General features: G+C 39.7%; 1 protein-coding gene across 1 annotated transcript in view; it reads right to left on the bottom strand.

Annotated features, from left to right (window-relative positions):
• DCC (DCC netrin 1 receptor) overlaps positions 1-19995 on the bottom strand; it is an 828232-nt gene that overhangs the window by 501111 nt on the left and 307126 nt on the right. Inside the window, exons 8-9 of the mRNA XM_065934991.1 lie at positions 10369-10523; positions 7664-7784 (exon numbers count right to left, since the gene is read on the bottom strand). Of these exons, the coding sequence (XP_065791063.1) occupies positions 7664-7784; positions 10369-10523 (276 nt within the window). The remainder of the gene's footprint in view (positions 1-7663; positions 7785-10368; positions 10524-19995) is intronic.

Raw genomic sequence — 19995 nt, 5'->3', positions numbered from 1 at the left:
TGGGGGCAGCTCTAGGGGTTCTTCTGAGGCCTTTCCACCGGAGGAACCTGCAGTCTAGATCCCTTCCCTAAAGCAGGCACAGCGGGGTCTGGCTGGCCATCTGCCCTAGCTCTCAGCTCCGCTCTGCCGATGCTCAGCTCCCAGCCGGTCCCAGTCTCCGCCAAGTCTCAGGAATTCCTTGCCCAAGTTTTCAGAAGCTAACTAATCAAAATAATCTCGAGGAAAAATGGACCCCCTCAACACCATGTATTTCTGCATATACCTACTCTCTTCTTGACGTAGCGCCACAGCTCGCTGGTCTGACTGCTGCCCTTCTCGCCTCATTAAAGGTCATCTGATCTTGTAGAGTATTGTTCTTTCTTGTAGGCGTTCTTTCTCCGAACCTCGCCTTCTCTAGCTCCCTGACCTTACAGTGGGCACCTCCTGACAACTTCAGTCAGGAGAAGATGCCTGTTTTCCAGTTGTGCAAGCAGTTCCCAGTGAAACACACACACGCACACAAATCACAAATGCACTCTGTTCAAGGAGTTTTCCTAGTGTCTCCATAACTTGACTTGTAGGGGAAAGAAAATGCCATGACAATGTCTGTGGGCTTAGTCGCTCAGTCATGTCCAACTCTTTGTGACCCAATGGACTGCAGCTTGCCAGGTTCCTCCGTCCATGAGGATTCTCCAGGCAAGAATATGGGAGTGGGTTGCCATGCCCTCCTCCAGGGGATCTTCCCAACCCTAGGGATGGAACTCAGGTCTCCTGCATTGCAGGTGGATTCTTTACTGTTTGAGCCACCAAGGAAGCCTTGACAATGTCTAATTCTACAAATGTCAACACATCAAAGAATCTTCCACACTGAACGGCACTTAGGGGATGATGACCAGACTTGGCCAGTGCCAACCAGTCCTAGGAGAGTGTACCTCATATGTCTCTTTAGAAATACGAGACTGCTTATCTCACATTTTCCTCAGCTTTCTGGCCTTAGATGAAAATCAAAGTTAACCAGAATTCTCTTGTTCTGTGGATTGTGCAGCAATTGGTATAGTGTAAATGCCACCATATTGTTGTTGCTAATGAGATAGCACAGAGCTTGGAAACCAGGCTTGATTTTTAGAGGTTCTACCTTATCCATTAACAGTTCAGCAGAAGAGAACACAGTTACTCACAGCAATGAAGTCACATTCACACACAGGGTACATTCAATAAAGGTGAAATGAGCAGTCCATCAGAGAAACCGGTGATCTTGAACAAGACTTAATCGTCCCTTTCAATTACTAGGTAGTTCCTTGCATTCTTTTACTCATCTGAGACTGTGGGTCTATGGCTGCTTTTTTTGTTTTAATCAAGAAAACAGAGAAAGTCATTGTTGTGAACATTAATGATGACAGTCTGAGAGTCTTGATAATTGGTTAGATGCACCAAATATCAGGCCTCGATAGTTACAAAGACAGAAGCCAAAGAAAGACAAGTCTCATGTATTCCTGTAGCTGTACAGAAATGACTACTTTCTAATAAACCTACTGCAGGCAAAGAGTAGGACAAGATTGAGTTAAGGAGGAGGAAACTGGTCCAAAAAGTTACATAATCAATAGATGGCATGAAAACTTTTCATAAGGAGGTATTAATATTTTAAAGTATGTGGATCTATAAAATAATTGTTCAAGCCCTCATCAAAAAAAAAATAGGGAAAGAGAGAGGAAATGCTTTTGACCTTCTGTAGTATAACCACAGTTAAGAGCAGCTGATCAGTTAGCTTTTTGTGTCTTTGCTTTTGTTGGTTTGCTTTTCTCCTGGTAGAAATTGTATCCATGATGTGATGACATGTTAATTGCTCAGTCATGTCCAACTCTTTGCAACCCCATGGACTAGGGCTCGCCACACTCCACTGTCCACAGGATGTTCCAGGCAAGAATACTGGAGTGGGTTGCCATTTCCACTTGCAGGAGATCTTCCCGACCCAGGGATCGAACCTGGGTCTCCTGCATAGGAAGCAGACTCTTCACTGTGTGAGCCAACGGGGTAAGCTCAGAGACTGTACTGTTACGGGTATATTCCCTGACACGTCTATTATAGATTTATGCTAGTCTTGAACAAACCACCATACTAAACCTCTAAAAGATTACCGAACAAAAAATAAAAAACAATAAGTTATAGAAAAAAGGACAACTTAGCAAAATCTGTTTTTTTTTCTTTTAAAAGAAGATGTTTAACTTCCAAGTGATTACTTCTCCTATTTTTCTTCCAAGTTCCACTGATTTAAGACTATAAATAAGCATGTGTGTATACACATATATGACTCACCGCCCGTGGAGGGCAAGATGGAAGGCTCGTGGGCTCCTGCAAACAACAGTTTTATGAGTGTGGCAAAGGAAGATGGAAGAGTAGAAGGACTTGCAATCCTCTTCTCCTGTGAGAACGCTGCAATTACAACTCACTGCTGAACAACTGTTGACAGGAAGAACTTTCAGTTTAGTTGCTCAGTTTAGTTCAGTTCAGTCGCTCAGTTGTGTCCGACTCTCTGTGACCCCATGAATCGCAGCACACCAGGCCTCCCTGTCCATCACAAACTCTCAGAATTTACTCAAACTCATGCCCATTGAGTCGGTGATGCCATCCAGTCATCTCATCCTCTGTCATACCCTTCTCTTCCTGCCCCCAATCCCTCCCAGCATCAGGGTCTTTTCCAATGAGTCAACTCTTCGCATGAGGTGGCCAATGTACAATTCTTTGTGACCCCATGGACTGCAGCACGCCAGGCTTCCCTGTCCATCACTAACTCCCGGACTTTACTCACACTCATGTCCATTGAGTCAGTGATGCCATCCGATCATCTCATCCTCGGTCGTCCCCTTCTCCTCCGCCTTCAATATTTCCCAACATCATGATCTTTTCAAATGAGTCAGTTCTTCCCATTAGGTGACCAAAGTATTGGAGTTTCAGCTTCAGCATCAGTCCTTTCAATGAACACCCAGGACTGATTTCCTTTAGGATGGACTGGTTGGATTTCCTTGCCGTCCAAGGGACTATCAAGAGTCTTCTCCAACACCACAGTTCAAAAGCATCAATTCTTCGGTGCTCAGCTTTCTTTACAGTCCAACTCTCACTTCCATACAAGACTACTGGAAAAACCATAGTTTTGACTAGACATATTTTTGTTGGCAAAGTAATGTCTCTGCTTTTAAATATGCAATCTAGGTTGGTCATAGCTTTTCTTCCAAGGAGCAAGCGTCTTTTAATTTCATGGCTGCAGTCACCATCTGCAGTGTTTTTGGAACTCAAATAAATAAATAAATAAATAAAGTCTCTCACTGTTTCCATTGTTTCTCCATCTATTTGCCATGAAGTGATGGGACCAGATTCCATGATCTTAGTTTTATGAATATTGAGTTTTAAGCCACCTTTTTCACTCTCTTCTTTCACTTTCATGAAGAGGCTCTTTAATTTAGTTCTTCATCACTTTCTGCCATAAGAATGGTGTAATCTGCATATCTGAGGTTATTGATACTTCTCCCAGGAATCTAATTCTGGTTTGTGCTTCATCCAATCCAACATTTCTCATGATGTACTCTGCATAGAAGTTAAGTAAACGGGGTGACAATATACAGCCTTGACTTACTCCTTTCCTAATTTAGAACCAGTCTGTTTTTCTATGTCCAGTTCTAACTGTTGCTTCCTGACCTGCATACATTTTTCTCAGGAGGCAGGTTTGGTGGTCAGATATTCCCATCTCTTTAATAAATTTCCACAGTTTCTTGTGATCCACACAGTCAAAGACTTTGACACAGTCAATAAAGCAGAAGTAGATGTTTTTTCTGGAACTCTCTTGCTTTTTCAATGATCCAATGGATGTTAGCAATTTGATCTCTGGTTCTTCTGCCTTTTCTAAATACTGCTTGGACATCTGGAAGTTCATCATCACGGACTGTTGAAACCTGGCTTGGAGAATTTTGAGCATTACTTTGCTAGCGTGTGAGGTAGCAATTGTGCAATTGTGAGGTAGTTTGAGCATTCTTTTGCATTGCCTTTCTTTGTGATTGGAATGAAAACTGACCTTTTCCAGTCCTGTGGCCATTGCTGAGTTTTCCCATTTTGCTGGCATAGGAGAATGTTGGATCCCACCAGAAAAATGTACCCCACATCTAAGGGCAAAGCAGAAACCCCAGGAAGATGGTAGGAGTGGCAAAATCATGTTTAGAATCAAACCCCATACCTGCTATAGACACTCGGCAGTCTCAAACAAACCTTGTGTGCACGAGGACCCAGAGACCCCACAGAGACCGAGCCGGAACTGTGTTTGGGGGTCTCCTGTGGGGGTGCAGGTCAGCAGCGGCCTGCCGCAGGGGCAAGGGCTCCGGGTGCAGCAGACCTGGGTGTGGCAGAAGCCCTCTTAGAGGAGGTCGCCATTAACCCACCACAGAACTGCCAGAACTTACACGGGACTGGGGAAACTGACTCTTGGAGGCACAAACAGAACCTTGTGGGCACCAGGACCCAGGAGAAAGGGGCAGTGACCCCAAAAGAGGCTGACCTAGACTTGCCCGTGAGTGCCCAGGGGTCTCCGGCAGAGGCATGAGCCGGTGGTAGCCTACCGCAGGGTTGGGGGCACTGAGTGTATCAGTACACCCATGGGACTTCTTGAAGGAGGTCGCCATTATCTTCATCACCTCCACCATAGTTTGGTCTCAGGTCAAACAACAGAGAGGAAACACATCCCGGTCCATCAACAGAAAATTGGATGAAAGATTTACTGAGCATGGCCCCGCCCATCAGAACAAGACCAGTTGCCCCCACAGTCAGTCTCTACCATCAGGAAGCTTCCATAAGCCTCTTATCCTTCTCCATCAGAGGGCAGACAGAATGAAAAGCACAATCAAAGAAAACTAATCAAACTGATCACATGGACCACAGCCTTGTCTAACACAATGAAACTGTGAGCCATGCTGTGTAGGGCCACCCAAGATGGACAGTTTATATTGGAGAATTCGGACAAAATGTGGTCCACTGGAGAAGGGAATGGCAAACCACTTCAGTATTCTTGCCTTGAGAACCCCATGAACAGTATGAAAAGGCAAAAAGATAAGACATTGAAAGATGAATTCCCCAGGTTGGTAGGGCCCCATATGCTACTGGAGATCAGTGGAGAAATAACTCCAGAAAGAATGAAGACGCAAAGACAAAAGCAAAAACACCACCCAGTTGTGGATGTAACTGGTGATGGAAGTAAAGTCCGATGCTGTAAAGAACCATATTGCATAGGAACCTGGAATTTAGGTCCATGAATCAATACAATTTGGAAGTGGTCAAACAGGAGATCGGAAAAGGCAATGGCATCCTATGCCAGTACTCTTGCCTGGAAAATCCCAGGGATGGAGAAGCCTGGTGGGCTGCCATCTATGGGGTCGCACAGAGTCAGACACGACTGAAACGACTTAGCAGCAGCAGCAGCAAACAGGAGATGACAAGAGTGAACATCGATGTTTTAGGAATCAGTGAACTAAAATGGACTGGAATGGGTGAATTTAACTCAGATGACCCTTATATCTACTGCTGTGGGCAAGAATCCTTTAGAAGAAATGGAGAAGCCATCATAGTCAACAAAAGACTCCAAAATGCAGAACTTGGATGCAATCTCAAAAATGACAGAATGATCTCTGTTCCTCTCCAAGGCAAACCATTCAATATCACGGTAATCCAAGTCTATGCCCCGACCAGTAATGCTGAAGAAGCTGAAGTTGAACGGTTCTATGAAGAACTACAAGACCTTCTAGAACTAACACCCAAAACAGATGTCCTTTTTATTATAGGGAACTGGAATGCAAAACTGGCAAGTCAGGAAATACCTGGAGTAACAGGTAAATTTGGCTTTGGAGTTCAGAATGAAGCAGGGCAAAGGCTAATAGTTTTGCCAAGAGAATGCACTGGTCATAGCAAACACATTTTCCAACAACACAAGAGAAGACTCTACACATGGACATCACCAGATGGTCAATACCAAAATCAGATTGATAATATTCTTTGCAGCCAAAGATGGAGCAGCTCTATACAGTCAGCAAAAACAAGGCCAGGAGCTGACTCAGATCATGAACTCCTTATTGCCAAATTCAGAATTAAACTGAAGAAAGTACGGAAAACCACTAGACCATTCAGGTATGACCTAAAACAAATCCCTTACCATTAAACAGTGGAAGTGACAAATAGATTAAAGGGTTAGATCTGATAGACAGAGTGCCTGAAGAACTACGGATGGAAGTTCATGACATTGTACAGGAGGCAGTAATCAAGACCCTCCCCAAGAAAAAGAAATGCAAAAAGGCAAAATAGTTGTCTGAGGAGGCCTTACAAATAGCTGAGAATAGAAGAGAAGTTAAAGGCAAAGTAGAAAAGGAAAGATATAAGCATCTGAATGTAGAGCTCCAAAGAATAGCAAGGAGAGATAAGAAAACCTTCCTCAGTGATCAGTGCAAAGAACTAGAGGAAAATAATAGAATGGGAAAGACTAGAGATCTCTTCAAGGAAATTAGAGATACCAAAGGAACATTTCATGCAAAGATGAGCACAATAAACAACAGAAATGGTATGGACCTAAAAGAAGCAGAAGATATTAAGAAGAGGTGGCAAGAATACACAGAGGAACTGTACAAAAAAGATCTTCACAACCCAGATAATCACAATGGTGTGATCATTCACCTAGAGCCAGACATCGGGATGCAAGATCAAGTGGTCCTTAGGAAGCATCAGTACAAACAAAGCTAGTGTTCATGATGGAATTCCAGTTGAGCTATTTCAAATCCTAAATGATGCTGCTGTGAAAGTGTTGCACTCAATATGCCAGCAAATTTGGAAAACTCAGCCGTTTTCAGCAGTGGCCACAGGACTGGAAAAGGTCTGTAAAGGACTATAAAGATAGCTGTTGGCAAAGAATTGATGCCTTTCAAATGTGGTGTTAGAGAAGACTCTTGAGAGTCCCTTAGACAGCAAGGAGATCAAACCAGTCCATCCTAAAGGAAATCAGTCCTGAATATTCACTGGAAGGACTCATGCTGAAGCTGAAATTCCAATACTTTGGCACCTGATGTGAAGAACTGACTCATTTGAAAAGACCCTGATGCTTTTAAAGATTGAAGGCAGGAGGAGAGGGGATGACAGAGGGTGAGATCGTTGGATGGCATCGCCGACTCAATAGAAATGAGTTTGAGTAAATTCCTGGAGTTGGTGATGGACTGGGAAGCCTGGCGTGCTGTAGTCCATGGTGTTGCAGAGTTTGACACGAGTAAGCAACTGAACGGAACTGATACATATATATGTTTATCTTTTATATATATACATGCTATATATATGTTCCATATATAGATTTTATATTCATATGAAACACTGAAAGAATGGCCAGCCATAAAATAGAGGAGAAGGAAGTGATTTAGTGGTTGTTGTCTTGATAGCCAGAGGTATCTACTGTTCATAATAATCATATCTCACTGGATCGATTTATATATATATCAATAGATATAATTTTCTGGCACAAATATATCATCAATATGCAGATACACACCTTGAATAACTAAAGAACTCTAATTTCCAACTGACTTTGGGAACAAGGAAAACAATATGGGTTTTTACAGATAAGCCACACAGAACAGTAACTACAAAATCCAGAGCCAAGTTCGTCTCATCTTACCAGGCTTGGGGACAATGAGCTGCGCGCTGGTCTGGGTGTTTCCGGCTTCATTCTCAGCCATGCACTGATAAAAGCCCTCATCCGACTTCACCACCCCTAGGATCCGCAGGTTGCTTCCTCCCTAGTGTGAATAAAATGCAGGTAAAATATTTGAAAACGCAAAAAAAACTTTAAGTGACAAGATGAACACAACTGAATTTTAATCCAACTTCCCAGAAAAGCCAGAACGGAGGCCAAGAGGATTCTCAGCCTGACAGATCTGGCCTAAGTCACCTGGAAAATGACACAGAGCCCCAAGACTTTGCTGAATCCATGTGTAGCAATTTCACCCAGTTCTGTGCTGAAAAATATACTCTCAAGGATGCATATCATCCTCCAATTCTAAATGAGCAGTAATCAGAACATTCCTTTATTATGTATGGAAGAGAGGTTAGTATCAAAGAAATCTCATTCTTTTTCCCTTATACTGAAGGGAATAGGTTCAGAGGCTGCTGGAGAGAAACAAAAAGCAAAAGGAAACAAAAACACTGATTTTTGCAGCTTCTAAAGGACAAGAAATCTAGGTTGGACATTTTCCAGAAGTGTTTTTAACTGAGGGAAAAAAAAAAAGTCTGAAAATCTTTTTTAAATTGTGTGACCTTTTAGGGAATTGGAGGAGGTTCTGGGGGATATTTTATACCCGTGTCGTTCTTGTTATACGGCAAGATATTTCACAAAATGTTTCACCTTCAGTAATCCATAAATTAAATAGAGCAACATTAACTCCTGTTTTATATAAATTGGGCCACCATAGTTTTCAAGGATGGATGATAAAATGATCTGAAATAGCATTTAATTACCCTAACTCAGTTTATCTTTGATAGTGTAAGAATTAGTTCAGTAAGTGAGACCTATTAAATCACTTCCCCTGAAGTCATTAAGAGATAAATATTACCTCGTGGGGAATTCTTAATTGTTTTTAGTGTCTTGTAGTCAATTCTTGGCTAATGTAAAATTCTTAGATAAAGCTGACTAACTTCTAATTAACAATTCTCATATAAGTTACTATTTGGGCTAAATGTTACTCGTGTGACAGACAATGGCTCTCAGATATCTGAGCTATTGGGGAAATATTTTTAAGCACAATTTGGTGTGAAAAGGGCTCATAGTGCACATTTTCTTTTTACCTTAAGAAAAGAAACATTTAAATAGGTTGGGTATAATGGGTCGTGCTGGGGGAAAGATTATTCAAACTGTAGAAAAAAATAAATGTTGCATTTTATCATGTGTCCTTAAGGGCACTCAACAATTTCCTCTCTATGCAAGTGGCATACATTTCAGGCGTATACAACACATTTCATGTTGCCCCCTGGCAGGTCATTTTTAATTCACTGATAGAGAAAATAGCATAGCATATAAAGGAACTAGTGGATTGATGTGGCATTCAAAAGTCAAATTAATTTTCCTTTCTTACTCTAGTCCTAACCAATTAAATGCAACTAAAAATGAAAAATAGTAAGTGATGATAAGCATAATAAAGATATTCTTTATAGATGTATTCCTTAAGAGCCCTTATAATATGACAAAATGCATGGATCAGGAGATGATGAAAGTTTCTAACAGTCAACTGATGACGGAAGAGTGATCTGCCTGCAAGAGGCACTATGAAGCCATGGAGAGAGTTTGTGCCTGAATTCCGTGCGGCACTTACACTAGGATTCCCTTCTGCTGGGAGACCTGGCTTAGAGGACCACTCTTCTTTATCAGGGTCATATCTGCATCTCCAACATAAGAGAAATGGACCCAAACTCTCCTTCTTTAGCTGCAAAGTTCCTTGACATTGAAAAAGTGCTTTTCATATCTCTTATTCATACACCTGACTTCAGATGCTCTGATGTCGACCTCAACCAAAAGGAGAGTTTCCAAAGAGTATTTTCAAATGAGAAAAACTTTCTGCTGCCAGCAGCAAGCACAATAATAATAATGAGAGGCTTGGGTCATTCACTGTGTACCAGGACCTCAAACAGTTCTGTGAATATAATGCAATTATCCCTATTATCTCCATCCAGGACAGGAACAGAGTACACTAAACCATATAGGAACTACAGAAGCATTGTTCTTGGCTTTAATTCAATGCTCTTAAATTACAAAGCATGTAATCTCTGGGTCTTGCTATCTTCTCCACCACTGTCACCACCATTGTTTTGGCACCGATATTACTGCCCTCTTGCACCACTCATAAAGGACCAGCTGGTCCTATTTGGAAGTGTAGCAAAGGAGCAAAGAGTGGCCATCTGTATTATCGAAGTGAGGCTGCCATATTCATAAGTTGCACATTCTATTAAGGCTTTATTATCATGGGCAAAAGTCAAAGAACTAAGAGATTCTTGGCTTCATACAGTCTAGTACTAGGTTCAAAACTTTTTTCTCCCAAGAATCACCAGTGAAAATATTTAGAAATTATTGGTATTAAGCCTTCTATCTTTTTTTTATTATTGGTTTAAATTCTTCTCTGTAAAACAAGGGGCCGGGTTGTTTGATTATTCTTATTTTTTTTAGCTCAAAAGTTCTAAGTCTAAAAAAACTCATCTGTTTTATTAGAACAATTTTCTTCACATATCATAAAAATTCCCAATGGGAACCTTGTCCCCAGGAAAGAAAAGCAACTGAAAACAGAATAGATGATAACTGGGATCATAAAGCGAATTTGAAAAAAAGATAATTACCACTATCTGAAAATAATCACTAGGAATGACCACATCTCCATTCTTCATCCAGTTCACAGTAGGCACAGGCTTCCCAGAGACTGTGCATTCAAACTCAATATCCATGCTTTCATAGGCATAGAGGTTGGAAGGGTGATTTAAAAACCATGGCGGAACTGTAAAGACAGAAAAAAAATAAAAAGTGAGTGGGTGGGGATGTGAACTTGCAGGCTCTCTTTTCTCAGAGTTAGAGACAAATATTGAAAATGCTTGCAACTTTAATCCCCTAAGCTGTTAGTTTACTTTATAGGAACTACTATAGGACATAATACACACTGCCCCCTACCCAGCCCAATGTAGTTAAACAGTTGAGTGAATGGTGGTGTCTTGCCAACAAAGAATTAAAAAAAAAAAAAAAAAAAAAAAAAAAAAAAAACTTGGAAAAAAAAATACAATAAACATTCTGAATAACCAAGTATTTGCATCCAATTCACCTACATAAATGACACTGGGAATTCCATAAAGCTATGGAAGCTATGCTGATAAAGCAAATAAAGCGGAGATGATATGACTGAGAAAACCCAGAGCATAAGACAAGAAAGCTTAGGGTCTGTAATTCTAGAGTTTCATTAGGATTTAGTTAATGTGATGGACTCTTTCCCATCAGAACTGGCTGTGGTGATAGGGTACTAAAAATGACCATTATCTTTACTGTGGACACATTCCTATTGTCCTAGTAATTATCTACTCTAGTGCACTGCTATATGTATTACTATTTTCTCAGCAAGGTACATGATACACTAATTTAATTTAATGCCTTAATTACCATAATACTAGTTATACTGTGATTGAAATGTGCAATTGAAAGGAAATTACAAATATAACACACCTTTGCTAGTGAATCTTGCAGACTTGGTCCCTCAAAACCCTTCCCAGGGTTTAAAGAAGTGATGTGAGATGGATATATTGGGAGATAGGGACTGACATATAAACACTACTATATATAAGTTCCTCTAGCTGTGCTTAGCAGCTGAGTCATGTCTGAATCTTGGCAACCCTTTGGACGGTAGCCTGCCAGGCTCCCCTGACCATGGGATTTCCCAGGCAAGAATACTGGAGTGACTGTCATTTCCCCTCCAGGAAATCTTCCTGACTCAGGGATTAAACCCACATCTCCTGTGTCTTCTGCATTGCAGGTGGATTCTTCACCCATTGAGCCATCAGAGAAGCCATCAGTACATAGAGAAGAAGCAACCATATAAAAACTTACCAAATAGCACAGAAAACTCTATTCAATACTCTGTAATGATCTATATGGGAATAGAATCTAAAAAGTAGTGGATGTATGTGCATGTAAAACTGACTCACTCTGTGGTAACATGGCATTATAAATCAACTATATTCCAATAAAAAATAATTTTGAAAAGTTATATTCATCTTCTTCCACTGGGAACGTGAAATGATGACAAACTTGGGATGCAGCAGCCTTGATCTCCTTTTCACACTGAAAATAAACATGCATTTTTCATAGATATTTTTAAAGACAGATTTTACTTTTGTCTTTGTTGTTATGCCCAGTAGGTAAAATGCAATAATTTTTGCTTCTTTGAGTAATCACTATTCCTTGCTCTTTCCAACCACTATCAGCAAAACTTTCCCCTAAAGTTGAAGTGAATTTGCAATCTTTGATGGTCATTTTCTTCTAGAAAAATCAGAGAATCAGTGGAAAGAACCCAGGACTCAAGTCTTAGTTTTTCTACTGATCGATCTTGGAAGTCAAATCTCCCACTGCCTCATCCCTCTTTCCCTCCCATTCCCTGTATCATTTTCCTGTTTTTACCTAAATAGATGGGCCTCTAGTACCAAAAAGCTTTTAAATTCTTTACTCTTTCACAGGGCATGCTGGTTTAGAAGGATGCATTAACATGCCAAAGATTTGGAAAAAACTGTGTCTGAGAGATTTCCTATAGATAATGTGTCAACATTGTACACAGGTCTAAATTTAATTATTTATAATTTATATAATAATATTAGACTTTATTCTTTCACCAACTTCACTGAGAATGAAGCAACATCAGAAATATTTCTTGAGTCCCTTTGAGCAGATACATTTATTATCTCTTGGATTCTATTTCCAATTTTATCACAGATTTTGATCAAGTATTTATTTACCAGACAATAGCCAAAAATTACGGAGAACTGACTGTACAATTTATTAGTCTAAACACTTTGAATTTATTATTCGCACCACAACTCTTTGAATCAAGCTCTATTATTGCCATTTTAGAAATGAAGAGACTATGATGTGTAAGCAACTTCTCCAAACCACACAACATGTAGGTTCTAGAGCCAGACAGGCCGATTCCAGTGCCTAAAGTATTTTGTAATAGTTCTACCACTGGAAAATTATGATGGAAAATGATTTTGCCACCAAAAAGTTCTGACTTTTTGGAGATGAGGGTTTGATCCCTGAGTTGGGAAGATCCCCTGGAGAAGGAAAGGGCAACTCACTCCAGTATTCTTGCGTGGGAAATCCAATGAACAGGGGAGCCTGGTGGGCAATGGTCCATGGGGTCACAAGACTGAGCATGCACTTACATGCACACATAAATATAAATACATAAACGTATACATATATATGTGTGTGTGTGTGTGTATATATGAGTGAGAGAGAGAGAAAGAGGTTTGGCATTCTCTTCTGTTCCTGCTTTCCTCTTCTATACTCGTAATCCTTTCTATTCCTCTGCTACTCCTCTCTCTTTCTCTTTCCTGTGATGAGCAGCCTAGGATCGATTCACCCCATTTCAGGTTTGCTTCCAAGAATTTAGGACCTGGCTATTCCTTTCACTGCTCTGAAGTACTAGATTCTCAACACAAATGTAAACTGGCACTAATGAGTGAATATGACTTGTGGATGGCTGTGGACATGTTTCTTTAGCATTTTTCTGATCATGAACCCCTGCCTGGCTCTACATTTCTCAGCTGATACAATTTCCATGTTTTCCTTCAGAGGGAACGCAAACATTCCCTCTTCCGTGAAAGTTTGCTTCTCATGAAGCCAGCAATAGATTTTCTTGCTTTTTGCAGGGCCCTCTCTCTGTGCTCAGTTTTTAAACCACTTATGACTGTTAGATGTCTTTCACCTACATCATTGCTTACTAAGCAGACTGTGAAGATGGCTCCTGAAAGCACATGATTTTTCTTTTAATTCCCTTTGAATATTAACATAGTTCTCCTTCCTTTCCACTTTTGTGGAAAAAATAACTCACTACTTTAAACTATTTGGTGGGCAACAATTTCTTAATGACTAATGAAAATGAAGTGCCATGAATTTTCAAGTTTATCAAATCATTCCATTCACACAGTTTTAGTCCATTTCAGAGAACTGCTAAACATGCACGTACAATGCTACAGCAATTTCAGGCAAGATATTGATTTTATTATACTTTCCTTCTTTAGACAGAATAAAATTCATGACCAGAAATAAATTAGCCACATTTTCATCAGACCTTGGTTTCTCAGAATCTTCTTAAGTATGTAAAATACATACATAGAGAACTTTTGTAACTTAGGGGCTGAGGGAAGAAGAAATAGTGACTATAACAGAAAGATGGAAAAAACATAATTCGGTTCTCAAAGGCACTATCATATTTAGAAATGACTAACAGATGAGAGACCTTTCTATGATCATTAGAGATGTACAATTGCACCTTAAATCAAGCAAACGTTTTCTCTACATTATTTTTTTTAAATGAGTTTCTATGCTAAGACTAACCATTTGAATTCTGTAAAATTCATTTGGTAATTTCAGCCCCAAAGTAAGTTGTCACCAACAACCTAAATGGTATTAAGCATTTTTATATATATAAAAGATGCCTCAGGCTTCTCTGGTGGCTCAGAGGTAAAAGGATCTGCCTGCCAGTGCAGGAGATGCAGGTTTGACCCTTGGGTTGGGAATACTCACTGGAGAAGGAAATGGCAACCCACTCAAGTATTCTTGCCTGGGAAATCCCACGAACTGAGCAGATTGGCAGGCTACAGTCCATGAGTTCGCAAAATAGTTTGGCATGTCTTAGTGATTAAAACACCACCAAACACACACTTTGCAAGTATTTTAGTAACATCTTATATTACTCCCTAATCTCCTTCATTTTGGATTCTAGTCTTTTCACTTTTAGATAAGGTATTTAGCTATTCTTTTCCAGTTATTTAGGTACAAAATAAATGTGGGTCAACTCTAAAATACTGCTCTAGGACACACAAGTAATATTTGCTGTATTACTCTGACACTGAGCAGATTCTCTCCATCACAAAGACTTACAACAGCTCTTGAAAGTGCAAGAATGAAACTTTAAATGAATGCAAATTGTTTAAGTGAACAATAGGCAGTGCACATCACTGGTGAATGATATACGAATGGCGAAAAAACAGACTGGTGAGATTTTTATTAGGAAAACAATAGACATTACCATCATCTTTGAGGGGAAAGTTTTTACAGTGGAAAGCTAACTGATTTCACTGGAGCAGTGATTTTGAAGCCCCCAGAAATAAAGTGTGACACTGTTTCCATTGTTTCCACATCTATTTCCCATGAGGTGATGGGACCAGATGCCATGATCTTAGTTTTCTGAATGTTGAGTTTTAAGCCAACTTTTTCACTCTCCTCTTTCACTTTCATCAAGAGGCTTTTCAGTTCCTCTTCACTTTCTGCCATAAGGGTGGTATTACCTCTGCCCAATTCAATACTTCTCTCCAGGCTTTTTCTTATGTGACAAGTGACTTGAAGTCTACTTAACATCCCTCTAGTTTGCTCCTTCCAACATACGCATCTGTCCTCCCCAAAAGGACTAGATGCTGAGATCTGCATTCCGTCTCTATTTAAGCTGTCTCTTACACATACCTGTCTGTGCAACTGAAAGTGTTAGTCACTCAGTCCTGTGAAGCTTTTTGCAACACCAAGGACTACAGCCCGCCAGGCTCCTCTGTCACCGGAATTCTGCCGGCAAGAATACTGGAGTGGGTAGTCATTCCCTTCTCCCGGGGATCCTTTCAACCCAGGGACTGAACCTCGGTTTCCTGTATTGCAGGTGGATTCTTTACGATTTGAGCCATCAGAGAACCCCCATAGCTGTTTGTACTCTGTTAAAAAAAATTAGGTTGGGGTAATGTTGGTTCAAGCCTTACATGACTAAAGTATATTCCATATTGGGAATAAAAGGACATGAGTTACATTCTAATTACTAATATTGACTGGGCTCCCACTGTTCTAGAAAAATGAGCATTAAGCTATGGACTTTATTTGTAGCATTTCCTATTCAAAAAATTGTTTCAATTTTTGAGGGGTGGGGTGGGATATTTGGGTTTTCTTAAAAACTGTCAGAATGTACATTATCTTTTCCCCTGACACATGTCTAAGCCTAAGTGATATATTTAATTATATACAAGTTTCTCAAGCAGAAGTAAATATATCATTATTGAAAATTACATGACAGAAAAACTACATGATGAGACAACAATTCATCCTATTGTGGCATCAATGCAGATGCAAATCCACTAAATTCTTAACTTAAGGACAGGGGCAGGCTTACCTCTGTTTTTGTCCCCAAGACCACACATGAGATGGGTGCTAATAGATATATACAAGATAAACAGGCATGCGTAGGGTTTAGTCTTCATAGGCCAGGGCTTTGGCATTGCCACTTTTTGACTGCAAAAGGGTAAGAGCTATGGGAAAGCTAGGTGAGGAACAACACTTAAGAATAAGAATAGACTTTTCTTCTAAAGTCAATGCCAATGACAACAAGAGCATATTCTAAGCATCAGACTACAACTAATTCAGTTGTAGCTGGCAAAGAAGATATTTTAATCATCTTACAGAAACAAACTTTGAGACCCTCTGACTTTACTTTCTTCCCCATCGGTACTTTTTATTGGAGGCACAATATGCAAAAAAATGTGAGCTCCTGTATAAACTTCTAGACTGTGTCCTGTGGGGGTGAAGAACATCTGATCTGCAACCATTACTATAGTGTTGTGTGTACACCTGTTTTTCTTTCTTTCTTTTTTTTTCTGATATGTGTTTGGAAACTATTTTAGATCTCTTGTCACACTTTTCTTTATCCAGGCAAAGAATCCCACTACCGTTCCTCAGTTTCAGCTGTTTCTATAATCAGGGTTGCTTCTCTCTAAATCCAGACTGAGCCTTCCATTTCTCTTTTTTAATTGGAGAGCTTAGGACCAAAATGGGAGAAGGATGTTCTGAGGCTCAAATCAGTGATAAAAATAATAGGAGGATTGATCTCAGGGTCCGAATTTTATACGCTTACCTGTGTTATCACCATGTCTTTGGAAACTTGATTTGTGTGCTATCACTCTCCTTTAGTAACTATTGACAAGTCTCCAACTGTTGTGTTTGTGTGTGCAAGCATGTATGCATGCATATATATTCATATAAACACATATTAAATACATTTACTTCTATATATTTATATACATCTCTGTATATTATATAATTCTATGTAAGCTATACAATCACATAGAATACTTATTTTTAAAATTATATGTATACACAGATATGCAAAATTATACCCCCATACATATATAACTTATAAACACTTCTCTTGTCCAGTTTTCCACTTTAGGTGAGGGAATCTTCCAGCACAAACATTTAACTGAGAAGATGTTGGATTCTAACACATAACTAACTTCCTTTTCTCAATACCTACTGAAAGTAAAAGTCCTAGTGTATGCATGTGTACACACACACACACACACACACACACACACACACATATCAACCACAGCAACCAGAGAAAAGAAAGCAATCAATTACAAAAGGAAAAAAAAAATCAAAATCGATGTCTCTGGAATAGAGGAGAAAGAGCAGGATTTAGTTCCTTCTCTGTCCTTAAATGGCAGAAACTTCCCTGGACTTTTGGGGAAAAACCTAAGAATATCAGTAACACCTCTAAACCTGAATCAATGCAAAACTTAAAGAGAGTCTTAAGTTTTTCCTTCCTTTTCTGATCGAGGAGACATGGAAATAGCTCTAAATCTTAAGACCAGCCCTTCCTCTATGGAAGAGAATGTAAGACAGAATCAGCCAACAAAGCTGGGTGCTCTTAAAGAGGCTGAATGCTGCTTCAACTGAACTCACTCCCTAACAATTCCACCCAGGTATTAGCTACTTAATAAAACCTGAACCATCCAGTACTTCAGAATGGAGCTCCAAGGGTCTCAAGGCAAGGTGGTAAACAAGTCTAGAAGTGGCTTCCACTAAATTACAGCAAAGAGTTTCTAAACAGAGTCACCCACACACGAGCAAGATAAAAGGCACACGTGGGAAATATGGGAATAAATTATAAGCAAGAATAATGAGAGAAGTGAGGGGGTGGGGAGAGAAACACGAGTGCAGAGGAAGAAGGGAGAAAAGCAAAACACTCGACCCAGAAGAAAAGAAAATAAATTCAACACTAGGGGTCAACGGCTAGACGAGAAACAACACAATGAAAGGAAAGGAGAGATATCAGGCCTAAGGAAACAAATCAAGGAGCAAAACAACATCATTAGAGAGCCAATGCTTAAATTAGAAAGTACAAGGAACATAACCGACACCACTAAAAACCAAATTACCAACGTGTTGGAGACTTGAGCTAACTGCAGTGATTTTAAAGCAGAAAGGCAGAGTCTAAAGTAATTAGGAAAAGCTTGTATAGAAAGAAGCCAAGCAAAGATGACTTCATGTTGAGACACTGGCATCTTTATGTAGCAAGATCAGAAACAGAACAGAAGATACACGCAAAGACAGGATAATAGGAAATTTTTCCTGAAAAATAAATCAGAATTTTTAGGCTGAAAGATGATACCATTTTCCTTGGAAATTGAATGCATCATCCTCAATTGTGAGACATATCTTATTTTAGGTATTGAAACTGGAGTATAAATCATCATTTGAACATCCAGACAGAAAAGTCAAAATCAAAACACCTCTATAAAGAGTGATGTGGAATCGGATTTCCATATAGTAATGGCCGGTGTCAGAAGATAATTAAGCAACATTATTGTCATAAACCTGAACAGAACTCCCAAACTCAGAAGGTAGGACTATGAAGGGATGGATGAGATTGCTAATCTCTCATGCTAATTTCTAGATGTTATCTTTCATAGCAGGAATTTAATCAACTATACAGAACTTTCTAAAGTAAGACTGACAACAAAACCCAGGCAAATAAGAGTATCCCCAAAAGTAAAACATAAGCATTTTGTAATAAAAGGACTGGTGAGGAAGACTGACTATATCTCCATGCAGAAATAAAAGTAAACACGGTAGAAATAATGTTTACTGAAAGTAAATCAATTGTCATAAACCGAGCTTTCCTGGCGGCTCAGTGGTAAAGCATCTGCTGGCCAATGCAGGAAATGTGGATTTGATCCCTGGTCCAGGAATATCCCACATGCCATGGAGCAACTAAGCCCGTGGGCCACAGTTATTGAGCCTGGGCTCTCGAGCCCGGGAGCTGCAACTACTGAGCCCATTCACCCTAGAGCCCACGCTTCGCAACAAGAGGCCACTGCAGTGAGGAGCCTGCCCACGACAACTACAGAGAAGTCCCTGCTCACAACTAGAGAAAAGCCTGTGCGGCCATGAAGACTCAGCAGTCAGAAATAAAAAAAGAGATAAATAATTTTTACAGATTGTCCTAAACCTGAACAGAATATAACTCCCAAACTCAGAAGGTAGGGATATGAGAAGATGGATGAGACTGCTAATCTCTCATGCTAATTTCTAGATGTTATCTTTCAGAGCAGGAATTTAATCAATTATGCCTTTAAATAAAGCATGAACTGTAAAAAAAAAAAAAAAGAAAAGAAAAAAAGCAGGATCTACAACTGCATCACATTGTTCTAAACATATTTCTACCTAACCATCCAACTATTTATGTATATAGATAAATGGAATAGTGAGATTTGGGATGATTTGATGATTTTTTCATTCATGGGTTATTTTCACGAGATTAATAGGGTGATTTTTCTGGGACAATTGGCAAAAGATTCTGGAAGCAAACATTCTAAGATGTGTCATGATTATAAAAGTTAGATATAGCTTCATTCATTTTTTCTTTTTAAAATGTTCATGATAAAAATGATATTAATTAAAAATTTCCCCTCTGGGAGGGCACTCACCATGATAGCTTTAAATAATAGAACCCACAGGAAACTTAAGAGCCTGCGTAAAACATTTATAGCAGGCAAACATTTTATCTTTCTTTTCTGTTTTTTTTAGCCTATTTCTCCACCAAGTCGTGGAAGAACTTCAGAGAAAAGCTTCTTGGTGGTGATGATAGGAGTACGTAAACCTGAGGAATACCAAGTCCCTCCAGCAAGCCTGCTGAAGGAAGAATGTAAACAGGGTGACTTGGGGAACCACTGCATGTGAAAAAGGAGAGTCAGGAACCAGGATTGCTGGGTCTGGCTCTGCTACAGGTCAGACTACGGAAACGGAACCGGTAACTGAACTTTCCCTGACTTCAATTTCTTACTCTGAGAAGTTAGGAAGTTAAATTGGAATCTAATCCTTCAAAGTCTTAGGAACCTCTTCTCGTGTTGCTGGAGGAGGGATGGTGGTGATGTTCCTCTCTAACCCTTTAG

Source organism: Muntiacus reevesi, chromosome 4, assembly GCF_963930625.1.
Source record: "Muntiacus reevesi chromosome 4, mMunRee1.1, whole genome shotgun sequence".
NCBI classification, from domain to species: domain Eukaryota; kingdom Metazoa; phylum Chordata; class Mammalia; order Artiodactyla; family Cervidae; genus Muntiacus; species Muntiacus reevesi.
Note: the sequence above shows the minus strand (reverse complement) of the source record. Positions and strands in the feature narration are given on the sequence as shown.